This window comes from Megalops cyprinoides, chromosome 23, assembly GCF_013368585.1.
Source record: "Megalops cyprinoides isolate fMegCyp1 chromosome 23, fMegCyp1.pri, whole genome shotgun sequence".
Lineage (NCBI taxonomy): Eukaryota > Metazoa > Chordata > Actinopteri > Elopiformes > Megalopidae > Megalops > Megalops cyprinoides.
The window spans coordinates 19673674-19687335 of record NC_050605.1 but is presented as its reverse complement, the minus strand read 5'-3'; the positions used below and the strand labels follow the sequence as shown (position 1 = coordinate 19687335).

General features: G+C 39.7%; 2 protein-coding genes across 2 annotated transcripts; one reads left to right on the top strand and one right to left on the bottom strand.

Annotated features, from left to right (window-relative positions):
* The first annotated feature begins 1696 nt into the window (after positions 1-1696).
* Positions 1697-6948, top strand: LOC118770465 (poly(U)-specific endoribonuclease-C-like). Its single transcript, XM_036518150.1, has 8 exons — positions 1697-1789; positions 2225-2296; positions 3699-3798; positions 4033-4144; positions 5067-5188; positions 5649-5761; positions 6016-6160; positions 6447-6948. The coding sequence occupies exons 1-8, from the start codon at positions 1779-1781 to the stop codon at positions 6705-6707; spliced, it is 936 nt and encodes a 311-aa protein (XP_036374043.1). The 5' UTR covers positions 1697-1778; the 3' UTR covers positions 6708-6948.
* A 1095-nt stretch (positions 6949-8043) lies between these two features.
* Positions 8044-10942, bottom strand: LOC118770484 (zinc finger protein 501-like). The gene has a single exon (XM_036518195.1). It carries the CDS (start codon positions 10789-10791, stop codon positions 9532-9534), a length of 1260 nt encoding a protein of 419 aa, XP_036374088.1. The 5' UTR covers positions 10792-10942; the 3' UTR covers positions 8044-9531.
* Between the last annotated feature and the right edge of the window lie 2720 nt (positions 10943-13662).

Here is a 13662-nt window from a genome sequence, read left to right as displayed (position 1 = left end):
TGTACGGCAAAAGAAACCTACAGGCCAGAGTGCCTGTTTCCCACAGTGACGGGTTCTGGTGGCTCTGTTACAATGTTGGCTACATCCTCCTGGAATGGTTTAGGTCTGCTTAACCTCTTAGAGGGCAGGGTAAATGCCAATAAGTACAAAGTCGTTCAGAATGATCACCTTCATCCTATGGTGAAGCATTTCTGTCCTGATGGGAGTGGTCTCTTCCAGGATGACAATGCCCGATCTACAGGGCACAAGTGATCAGTGAATGATTTCACAAGCATGATGACAAAAATGATGTAAACCATATGCCATGGCCATCTCAGATACCACATCTCAACCCACTTGAAGACATATGGGAGATACTGGAACGACATGTGAGAGAGTGTTTTCCACCACCATCAACAAAACACCAAATGTGATGGAATTTTCCATGGAGCAATGATGTAGTATCCCTCCATTAGAGTTCCAGACACTTGCAGAATCTATGCCAAGGTGCATTTAAGCTGTTCTGGCAGATTGTGGTGGCCCAGTGCCCTAAGACACTTATTGTGGGTGTTTTCTTAAATTTTGGTAGTTACCTCTACACTTCAATAACAGACTGCAACAAATATTATTATGCAGTTAATTTGGGAAGTTTGTCTTTTATGAGTGAAGCATCTATTTTGAAGTGTCACAAAGATACTGTTATGCACCTGTTGTTACCAAAGCATATTTGTACTGTGAACTGGTCTTGTATGACTTTCTAAGAAGTCAATAAATTCACTTTTAAGCAGAACCAGCTGTGTTTATTTAAAATACCATTAGGGGACAAGGAGAATTTAAGCCAGTCTTCTTCATTTCGTAACAGTCTATGCTTTCCCCTATAAATGGCCTAGAATACAGCATCTGGAGCAGCAAAAATCACTGACCCATGTCTGAAAGGTTACTAAAGAATTGCTTTCAAATTTATTTATTTGTATCCTGTTTGTGTGCACCCACTGCCTAAACACTAGACCTGAGTCCACAGTTTGTATATTGCTTTTCTCTATATCCTCTCATTTTGAGACCTTCACACAGTACGTTTCAAAACAGAGTATTTATGTGTGGGAAAAGCATGCCCTCTTGTGGTAATTTTGTGGTAATGCGATCCCTCGAAAAGAAGGAGTTGAATTTCATGCCAAAATGAGTAGAAATAAAATGTGAGCGAATACAACATTGTCAACTGCCCAGAGCGATATCTATGTATGCAGATCTTTTTTTCTGCCCACGCTCACAACCCTGTGTTTTTTTTTTTTACTCAGTCCTCTGCTTGCACTCAAAACTTGGAATACTTTCTTTATACTTTAACAGCAACCAAGATTACAACCTGCTCTCTTAAATGCATTTCTGAGCTGTCAATTACGCCAATTACAAAATTTACTTTCACCCGTTTAAATGTCACTTCACACAATGCATTCGTTTCAGTTAAAATTAATACGCTTTATGTAATTAGCCTATAATTCCATTCAAGATAAAACTTCATGAAGGCAATGTGATCGATTTATCCGCCGATCCATATATTGTACGAATCGCTGAATCCGACTGACTCCCGCAAGTCCTGATTAACTGACAATACTCTTCCTTGCTCTTGCCTGATAGGAGCAGGATAGCAAGAGGGTCGACCCTGGGTGGGGTAATGTTTACTGACATCCTGATTTGATAGTATTTTTCTGAATCAGTTACCGTCGCCAACCACAGCAAGTTGAAGCAAGGTTACTCCTGCAGACTGCGAGATCTCACTCGACTCTGGAGATCGCCGATGTACCATGGCACGCGGGTAATACATTTTGAATTATTTCAGTTTCTAACATCGTATGTCAATGGCTTCAAGACTGTTATATTATTTCTTAGCTTTATGTTGAGCAAGCAAAAAACATTATAAGGTGTAAGTAAAACTTCAAACCGTAACTTTAAATGTTCTTGTATCTGACAACCATACACGTTTTTCCTGAGGTTTGTGTCTGAACTTTATGCCAAAAGTCTAGTTTTGAATTCAGCAACATGTACTTACATTGCATTTATTTTTGTTGTGAAATAATGTGTATACTATGGACATGTTGTAACAGAAATGGACTGATTTATTCAGTATCTTATAAAGTTACCAGTCAAATACGAATGTGTGGCGTTTTTGTACAGACGCAATAGTAATGGTGTTTCGGAATATTCCGTGTCGTCTTGTTTCCAGTCCTGCTCTTTATTTTGATTTTTGTAGATACTCCGGGCGAGACTTTGCGGTTGTCTTCTTGCTGTTTACAGTCAGTGTTCCTCATCTTGATGCAGCAAGGTAAGTGGTTATGACGTTTATGGCAGCAAAAATAATAATTTAAAAACTGGTGTGTGTGTGTGTGTGTGTGTGTGTGTTCGATTTGGGTCTGTGTGCTAAACCATAATGTTGCAACACTTTCAGAATTCCAAGCTGAAAATTTCAGATTCCTCACAGGGAAGGTTTGAGGGTGTGGTCTCGGGCTACGGGCCCAACATGCTCTGACCTGTCCCTTAAAGAAAATTAGCGGGTGTGTAAAACCGCTGGCGTATACAACCTTGATTACCGTTTACCGAGAGCGCTATACTCTGAACCAGAGTGTTGGGGGTTTGAATCCAAACTCAGAATTTCTGTTAGAATGTTTAAGGTGGCATACTGGCTGTAATGTGAGCGGTTCTGGATAAGGATGTCTGCTCCGAGGGAAAAGTACAATAATGCTAAAAATCATGCAGAATCATGTTATTGATAAGGGAGCGTGAGACACCTGTAATGGGTAAAGGGTACTAAGAGTTGCCCTTTGAAAACGTGATCAATTATCTTCCTGGCATTTATCATATAACATTATTTAGATTAGAGCTCGTTGTTGAACTGTGTGTACGAGTTATTGCTCTGTGAAGGACGCTGACGCATGTTCGAACAGTTATGCCCTTTATGTACCGTTTACCACGCGACTTTATTAGATGCTCGTTGTAAGTTTCGTTTGTAAGTCGATCTGGGTCAGAGCGTGTACTTAATTAAAAATAATAATAATGTAAATCTAATGAAGAGTCCATTACAAAATCTGAACCTGAAACCTGAATCTGAAAAATTTGATCTAAACCCAGAAGGAAAGTGTTTGATTGAGATAATATCCAAGTACACACCAAAACAGTGGTAGGCCTACTTACAAGGTATAATAACAAAATTGTGGTATGGTCTCACACTTTTCCTGGGTTTTACAGCAACCTTAGGTGCCTTTCCAGAGCTTGCATGAGTTAAGGGCAATGATCTGAGAACAGTGTCAAAATGCAGATCTAGGAAGGCAGTGACATGCTTGGGTGTTGAGCAGCAAATGTTGGCAGCAGCGTGGAGTGTTTGGGGAACTGAAACTGTTGCCATAACTTCTGCAGTCTTAAAGCCTGGGTGGGGCACTTCTATTGTGCCCCTGAGCAAAGCAGTTCATTCCAGCTGGTATAAATGGATAGCATGTCAAATGTATAAGTTGCGTAAGCTGGCATTCATGAAGGCGTGTGCTGTACTTTAAACAACCTCGTACCCACCCCCACTGCAACTGTGATGAATGTGATGAAAAAAAAAAGTTTTAAAAATTGTGCCTTGATTGGCAGAGCATAAAATATCTACTTTCTTGTGCAAACTATGGAAGTGGTTGTGAAATAATTATTTTATAATGGTCTGATATGAGACTGTATGCACTGTTCTGCAGCCAGGGTGTGGACCAGGAACTGTCTGAGATCCTAAATGAGCTGTGGAAGTTAGATGTTAACCGCCTGAAGCCTGGGACTGATTACACTATCTCTATACAGGTATTGTTCTTTTGTTTACTCCCACTGCAGAACATACCCCTCTCTTACTTCCACAGTGGTGCAACCCTTTATGTATAGCAGTAATGCAGAATAACTATTCATCTGTCATGGGGTGTGTGTGTGTGTGTGTGTGTGTGTGTGTGTGTGTGTGTGTGTGTGTGTGTGTGTGTGTGTGTGTGCCTGTGTGTGTGTGTGTGTGTGTGTGTCTGTGTGTGTGTGTGTGTTTTTTTTTAGGGAAAAGCTGGCTATGTCTCCCAGGGCAGTAACAGTGCCAGGGACCATGCCCATTCTCCACTCTTTTCGTATGTCAACGAGGACAGACTGAAGAACCTGAAGACCTACAATCGTAAGTCATGTGAACAGCCCTAAATAATGTGGGCAAGCAATTCTTGAACTGTGAGCTCTGCTCTCGTATTGTGGGGTGGGGGGGGGGAGGGTTGGGATTGGAAAAGCTATACCTTCAGGTAGTGGTGTCTGATATGTGTGTGCTTCTAGCCAAGTTAAAATGCTGGTCCTGATTTACAAGTATATTGAAAATGTTTTCAATCAAATGAATGCCAAGTTACTCCAGTGCAGCCAATGTTTCCAGAATTCTTTCATGTAACTTGGCCCTGTGTATTTTCCATCTTTCCATTTGAAAAGAATGTGGTCTTTTAAACCAGCCAGTACAGTGCAGCAATGTGGCATAGTGGTAAGGAGTAGAACTCAAAATTTAAAGGTTCCTGCTGTTTCACACTTGGGCAAGGAACTTAGCCTGAATGTGTGTAAATAAAAGATTAAAAGATTAAAACAAGCAAACAGCACAAGAAAATTACTATTAACAGATTTTTTTGAAGTTCTGAAAAGTCAGTTAGTTGCTTAACCAATTTCTTTGTTGCTTTGGGTTGAAGATGTTGTCAGTGATACATCTTTAGGCTTTAGAGTCAATGACCCTGTCAGCAACAACCAAGAAATCTGCTGAAAATCCTAAAACTTAAAAACAAAAGGCTTCCATTCACATCTATTCCTCCAGTTAAGGTGCCTCATTTGTGAAAGCCTCATGAAAACATGATCTTACCTCAGTCTGAAAGACATTGTTTTAGGATTGCCATCCAGTCTTGCTTTGTCGCTCATAGCTCAGCAATAACACGGCTATAACTGAAGGAAGAGTGTGTGAATGAATGAAGGGATGCACAAATGGGTGAGTGAATGGGTGAAGGAGAGCGTGTGTGAATGAGTGACTGGGTAAATGAATGAATGGGAGCCTCATCTCGGACTGTGTTCCACAGACTTCATGAAGTTGCTGGACAACTATGAGACGTCCACTGGCGTGTCAGAGCTGGTTACCCCAGAGGAGCAGGCAGAGAATTACCGCTTCCTGGACTCTATCCTGGAGACAGAGGTCATGAAGGTACTGGACCTCGCCTGGATTACACTTGTATTCCTTCTCAACAGCACTGGTACAAGTCTGCACTGCTACAACACCTCTTTATTATATTATTACATCTTTACCTCACCATTACTATACATGAGCTTCACATGGCCTACACATCCACCATACACCTGTACTGCACTTTGACAATGCCTCAACTACAACTGGCACTTTACTAATAATACAGCATCTCTACAACATCTACAACTACACTATACCAGTGTTTCACATCTAATACACGTGAGTTACACCTGTACCACACCAGTGGTTTTGTCTTGGATTGCTACCAGATGTGTTCTTCAGTAATGTGGGCGTGTATATGTCTGTTTGGTTTCATAGCATGCTCACAGATACCTCACAGTAAGGTGTGTGTGTGTGTTTTGTCTTGTACTGTGTGGGCAGTTCAGTAAGGTTTGTTTGTGTGTGTGTGTATTTACAGCGTGCTCACAGGTACCTGGTCAGCAAGGGGAAGTCGCGGTCAGACATGCGTCTTTTTAAGAACCAGCTCTACGACATCTGGTTCCGCCTCTACCACCGAGACAGGAGTGGAGGGTGGGTGTCGCCACAGCACAAGCCCAACTCCACCAGGAACGGGGTGTCATTCCCGTGCATGGTGTTTCACTTCAGTGTGTGATGACCATTGCGTGTCCATTCAATGTAAAGTACGCCATTTCAGGATTTAGGTGCAATCCAGATACTGTCATACCAATGCCAGTGAAGGAAAATTGCTTGTAATATCGTGAAATGTGAAAGGGATGGTTAGTATCTGTACATAACCCTGACCTGGCTCTGCTGTGCCCACACAGTGAGGACTCCTGTGGGTTTGAGCATGTCTTTGTCGGTGAAACAAAGTACGGTACAGAGATCCTGGGCTTCCACAACTGGGTCCAGTTCTACCTGCAGGAGAAACAGAACCACCTGGACTACAAGGGCTACAAAGCCAGGGATGCGGTGAGTAGATTACATTACATTATTACACTATTACATTATTGTCATTTAGCAGATGCTAAATGATTATATATATATATATATATATATATATATATATATATATATAGTACTCCACCAGGTAATTTGACTTGCAGGACTTACTATGTCCAGCTCCTTAACCATTACTCTACATGGTCATCCTGATTTTTACGGCTACTTTTCTGTTGCTTAGGGCCAACCAAAGCTCTTACCCTGGGTTATTCTTTATTTTGTTCAGCTAAATGATGTTGAGTATTTCTGCCTGCAGCCTAGTGGCAATGACCACGTCCTGAACGTTCAGTTCAGCTGGAACGGCTTGGTCAAGCCCGTGGGCAGCTGCTTTATCGGTGTGAGTCCCGAGTTCGAGGTAGCCCTCTTCACCATCGTCTTCCTCAAGTCCACGGAGAGGACGACCCACGCTGTGGCGAATGTGGACAAGTACCAGCTGGAGTTGGTAGTGTACCGCCACGGCCGGTCCATTGGGACTTCCTACCCAAAACTCCTTCTCAGCAACAGCAAGAATGTGTAAAGGCCTCCAGTCATTGATCCTGGACCAGTTTCAGCATTTTAGACCATGTTGTTGGGGTCACTGATCCGTTGCATTACAGGTTTGTTATTGATCTTCATTCACTTCCATGGGTGTGAGAAACACCACTATACCACTGAGAAACACCGCTATACTACATCAAGGAACAAGTGTTGACTACATTACAATACATTACATTACATGCATTTAGCAGACACTCTTATCCAGAGGACTTCCAGCACAATAGAACATATGTGTATCCATTCGAGTTAAATGAGCAACAGTCTCAGACCAGGCTAACAACACTCCCAGACCAGTGAGTGTGAGCATAACATTATTCAAGCCCTACCACAGTTAACTTGTGCAATCTGACTAGGCAACAGAAGCCAAGTATACTACAATACATCAGTCACTAGAACACAGAATCCAAAATACATCACAAAACTACGCCTAAAATAAATATCAAATACTAGTGGTAGCAGGTGTTAGGGGGCAGGCATTGAGTATTTCCACAACATGGCAGCACATAGTTGTAGTCATTTTATGCAAACATAAACATGAAATACAGCATTAGAAATCATTACTAGCTAGCTACAATAAGCAGGTGCAGCAAACTTCATTGAAGCATCAACACTAGTGTTAACCTTCAGTGTGTCATTCTAGTACGGTAACAAAGATCAGTGTCTTATGTTTGGGTGACAGTTGGGTTAGCTGGTCTTGGATCAGTGATTGTGGGCTCTGTAAGTGGCCCCGCTCATAACATTTATGGATATATTTGCGCTTGCTTTGCGACACTCCTACTGTATAGGAGTGATCTGCTGTATCTCTGTAACTCTTCTTTCACGCATATCTTGGTGTCAGTCTATGGTCAGTCAACACACATGTTGAATTGAAACTTAACATTGATCAAGGACACATTTATTTACCTTCAACTGCTAATGCTTGTGTTGGCTCAGATTTGTTAAACCTTCAATATACCAGGTAGTCCCAGCGAGAATGCATATGGATTTTGGAATAGCAATATTAAGGGAATGATTGTGAGAATATTCCCAAAACCAAAAACAGATTTTTTTTTTTTTTTTTTTTTAAATAAATTGAATCGGCCTGCTACCACCTTCACTGAGGCAGAAAACCTTGACATTGTTTGCTTTTTATATCAAATGATGTTGCATTTGGAGTGACAGTACATATATTAAGACTGTTGACCAAACATTTGAACTACTGTTTTCTTGTAGTCCGTTAAATCTGAAAATTTGCTCAATATGCTAATAAGTTTGAATACATGCATAAATAAGAAAACATTTTCTACATACATGTTTTCATTGCAATAAACAATTTATCATAAAACACGCCTTGTTTGATTGTCCATGAGCTGTTTTGTAGTGTTTACAGGCGCACCCATTTTAAGTAATTTTTGCAATTTAAACAAATAGGGGGAAAAAACAGTCTTCATTCCACTGCGTGTAGGGTATGAGTATGTTGACCAGGGTGTCCTGAGGCATCAAATAGATGTGATTTGCATGGATCACATCAGTGATCGTGGTAACCTGTGTAATCCGATGAATACCCGCTTCACTATGATGCACCGTGTGCTGGAAGCAGTAGCCGGCTGTGTGGCTGCGTATTAGAGGATTGCATTCCTCATACTTCAATGCTCCTCTACGAGTGCAGAGATTGCTGTGGTGAAATGAGCCTAATGTGCGATTAGTAATTCCAAACAGGGTTGCATAAAGTGGGAAAGCACCCTGCATCAAGTAGGCCACCATCATTTCAATTGTCTTAACCTGTATTTTGAGGATATGATGGGTTTATGTTTGCTTATTGCTTTCAGTCCTTAAAGCCTGAGAGATATCTTAGCCACCTTGGTAAATGCACACTCCAAAGATAAAATGGAATACTGTACTGAAAAAAAATCATTATTTGTAGATGCTTTTATCTAGCGCGACTTACATAGATTACAATTTTTACATGTTATTTATACATGTAGGTATTCAGTGAGGCAACTGCAGGTTAATTACCTTGCCCAAAGGTACAACAATAACCCCTGTGTTTATTGTAAAATGTGTAACCAGTACAGTGAAATTTCTTTTTTTTTTTTTCTCGTGTTGCTCCACCATTGATAAAAAATTTGAACCATTACAATCATAATCCGCTTGTTGTCCCCAGTTTATTGATCACAGTAAAACAGATATTAATTAGGACAGCAGTGTTGTTTTGGCCATGCACTTTTGGTTATTAATTTATTTAATTTCCTCAGAATTTAAAAATTTCTAAGATATTTCCTAATCTGTTACCTGGTGATCAACCATTTACATAAACAAATCTTTCAGAAGTTTGTAAAGCTGTGTAATTCACAACCTGAAATTCTTCTCAGGCATTCTTTCAGTGCATCTGCTGTGACAAAACTCATCATTCCCAGTACTGAGCTGTGTTTTTCACATAAGCCAGTACTTAAATTGTTTTACTGTAGCATGTAAACTTTAACTTGGGAAAAAAAATCTGCTTCTGATGCTCTCAAATTATTTCTTCTCCTCCCCAAAACAAATTTTGACCATTTGGCATTGTGGTTTTGAAATGAGAAATATGCTCAGATTCAACATGTCTATAACACTCTTAATTTATTTGCTTTTATGAAAAGGATCAAAAGGCACAGGTATGTGTTTTTCACATGAAATAATACTCTAGTCATTTTACAAGGAGGTTTCTTACATTAGAACTTCATTCAGGTGCAGTAGAGCTGAAACTTTTCAACACAGTAGACAATCTGGGGAATTTTTAACAACTATGTTATGCACCAACTGAATCAGCAGTACTACATTTATATTCTTCACTTATGAAGTCTCTGGTGCTTATTTAAAGAAGATGCCTGTTTAAAACATTTACTACACTGGCTACATTTGTAAGTTTTTTCATTGGAATGAATCCTCTGGTGTTGTTTTAAATTGGAAGCCTGATTAAAACTCTTCCCACACTGATTACAATTATATGGTTTTTCACCTGAATGAATCCTCTGGTGACGATTTAAATGAGATGCCTCATTAAAACACTTGCCACACTGGGTGCAATTGTATGTTTTTTCATTTGAATGAATTCTCTGATGTTGATTTAAATTAGACACCTGATTAAAACACTTACCACACTGGGAACACTGGTATGGCTTTTCACCTGTATGAATTCTCTGATGCCGTTTTAAATTCTGCACTTCTTTAAAACCCATACCACACTGCGTACACTTGAAAGGTTCTTCATTTGTATGAATTCTCTGGTGTTGTTTTAATGTTGAGGCCTGATTGAAACACTTCCCACACTGGCTACATTTATGTGGTTTTTCATTTGAATGAATGATCTGGTGTTGATTTAAGTGAGATGGTTTTTTAAAGCACCTTCCACACTGGTCACACTTATATGACTTTTCAACTGCGTGAATTCTCTTATGTTGTTTTAAACAAAATGCCTGAGTAAAATTCTTTCCACAGATGCTACAGACGTGTGTTTCGTCACCAGAATTGATTTTCTTTTGAGGTATCAAATTGTAAGTCCCAACTAGATGCATACTATTCTGGACAAAGCTACTCTGAACAACCGATTTGTGTATTTCGTGGTGGTGATTTAAATTATCACAATGAACTGTCTCCTTGTTATTAATTATTATATCATTTTCATAAAATGGGCTGAGTTCTCCAGGACTTTGCAATGTTTCAATGTGGGCTTTGCAATCAGCCCCAGTTCCATTCACATGATTACTTACAACAATTTCACTGGATTCACATTTCACTTCATCAAATCCAATCTTAACAAGATTAAAATCCTTCAAGTCAATGTCTGGCTCTGCTTTAATGTAGTCTCCGTCTTCAGTCTCTGTTTTAATTTGATCGGGATGGAGCTGAGTTGCATATTCCAGCTCTGTACTATCCATGTGCTCTGTCTTTATAAGACCCCCAGTATCGGTACAGCCGACATCAGTTTCTGTTTTTATCAACGACATGTCCGGGTGGTTAACATGACTGACGCCACTGTGTGCTGTACCAGAGTCCGGCTCCGGTGTGCTCAGTCCTGATGCAGCACACCCTCTCTCTGACTTTGCCATGCAGAAAAACAGACTCCAGACCGGTGAGTTCTTCTTTTCGTCTGACACTGTGCTGCTCAGGCAGTGAGCACAGGTAGTGTTGTCTCAGTATCCCATTTCAGACAGACTCTGGTGTGCATCGTACTGCAATTCAAAGGCGCGCAGAAGTGTAGCTCCTGGAAGAACATACAAAAGAATGAGTCTTTATCAAACTGGTCCTGTTGCCTCAGTTGAGAAAGGTGTATTAACTTGGCCTAATCCGAGTTTCAGGAAGCAGTTATGTAAATACATTTAAGAGGTGTTCACTACATAATTGGAATAACACCTGTTCCTTCAGGTTCGCATAAGACATTTTATATGGAAACTTTTATTAATTTCACTAAGAGTACTTCATAATGAGAAGGGAAGTAACACACCACCACATACTTTGTTAATGCCCTGCAGCCACCTGGCACCAAAACATGCATAAAAGATCATCTGAGATGATGGAGGCAAGGATTTAACCAACCCATCAATCTGGGTGATAGACAGCTTCATATATAAAGGTTTTTTAAAATTTTTGGAGTGGGAGGGTGGGACCCTCTGCAGTGAATGTCATGGGATATTTAATAAGTGGCAGTGATTCAGCTGCTGTACAGCTGACCCTTAAATCATTCGCCATTATACAAAAAGTCAGATAACAATAATTGCAGAAAAACAATAATTTCTTGAAATTAATTTTAATTAATAAATTTCTTTATTTTGACTTTGAACCCAACTGTATCTGAATTGTGTTTAAATACTAAAATACATTAATGCAGGTACACGTACGGCAATACAGCAGAATTAGAAAAAGAATAAGTGAATATTTGCGGCCACTGGTTAATTTCATATGCTTACCAAATGTGCTACTAACAGTTTAATAAGCGGGTTCTCTTACGCTGGGATCAGTTAATAACCAACTGAGGATTCTATTTTATTTGGATGTGTAGCGACAATATTCAATTTTGATGACGTGTATGCGAGAAGTCAAGTGCAAATAATCGATTTTTTTATCTTTACCTCTTTACCTCAACTCTCGTGTTGTCCATCAAAGGTTTTCTGGAGATGCGCTAACGCCAATTTGTTTTGTTTTTAGTTTAGCTTTCTTGCAAACTATAGCTAAATAGCTAATACTAGCACAGTTCTGTGACGATTTTCTCAAACAGCAATCCAAAACGATTCTGTGATAAACGGTGTAGCGTATACTATCCACTTCATCCGGTATGTGGCCTAGCGACAGCAGAAGCTGGCTAACTTATGAAAACAATACTGTCTGTGACAATGATCAACAGCTTTCAAAACCTAGCTACATTGTGGCTGAAGAAGACTCAGAGAGATGATTGTAGTTAGCCAGTCTATCTAGTTAAAAAGCAGCAACTTATGAGCATACCATTACTTGCTTGGACTATGCTGTTATCTTGCTTTGATTATTTTAATACTTCACACATAGCTAGCTAACTTATTTTCACCATCAGACCCAGTCTCGGATGAGCCAGTGGGACGACTGCATAGAGCCAGCAACAATGTCTATTTCCGGGTGAGGAATTTCGCAACATAGGCTACGTCAAAATAAAAGCAGAAATTTACACACCATAATATAACGCTCCAAATCATATAATTTCGCATGAGCTGTCACAACAGCATGATTTTATCAACTTCAACTTTATCAACTTTTATCAACTCTATCATAGTAATCGTATATATATGAAACTCTGGACATTTAAAGGTTTTTATAAAGCTTTCTATGGCTCATTAAATCAAATACACCATTTAAGATGGCACACACATAACCTATTGGGATGTAAAGACAAAGTCAGTCTGTTGATGAAATGAATTCAAAAAACGGCGAGCACTGTTGCTTTTAATTAGGTATTTTCACTCTTGCTAGAAACCGGAAGTAGTTTCCTTTCTGTGGCTGGCTCGATCTCCATTCATTAACCATTTAAACTGCTCCCAGTGGAGCTGTGCAGAGCGTTAGGAAGACATGAGGAGAGTGCGGATTTGTGTGCAGTGTAAAAGTGAAAGGAGAATGGAAAGGGAGAGCTTAAACAGCGAATGAAGTTTGGATTAGGTATGTGAGTTTGGAGAGGGCGATGTACGCGGAGACTGAGTGAAGGATAAAGAAGGGAAAAACCGTTTGTTTATCAGTCAATTCATTGCTCCTAGTTCCTAATTCGTCTCTGATATTCGCTCCACACGACTATTAAACATTTTAAAATGGGATGTTTCAGAATAATATTGGAAAAGCTGTCTGAAGACAGACATACACTGTATGATTGGGTTATTTTAAGGAATCATTTTTACTTTGAAATCAAAAATAAAGAGGACATAGGTTAATGTAAAAAAACTTTATGCGTTATCCGAGTTTTTCCCTCATGTTTCTCGCACGAGTTTGGAGTCATTACATGTCAGTGCTACAAGCCAAGCCACCCTCCATCTGAGAATCTGGTTTCTGTTGTACCTGTAGCAACAGATCATGATTGATTGCACCTAGACATTTTAATTTGGCGAGTTTCATATAATATTCATTAAATATAGCACCCAACATCCGATTAAATTATTAATTCTCTGTGTTTCACAAGTAGTATGAAGTTACGGCTTGGAATATTGCTTCTTATGAATCGTTGAAGTTTGCGGTGTCTCATAGAGCCCGATAGAACCAGGTTTTAACCAGCAGGTGGCGATGTCCCCGCTGTTACATGAAAAAAAAAGTTCTCAACGTTAATTTAAAGCTTTGCCTTCAAATGATAATGATTTAACTATAAAATATATTTGTCAACACTCAATGCAACACTGTGAAGAAACCTCAAAGGAAACAGCAGTTTTCACTCTTTGATTGCTGCATCTGTCACTGCCTGTGGTGAGGCTGTA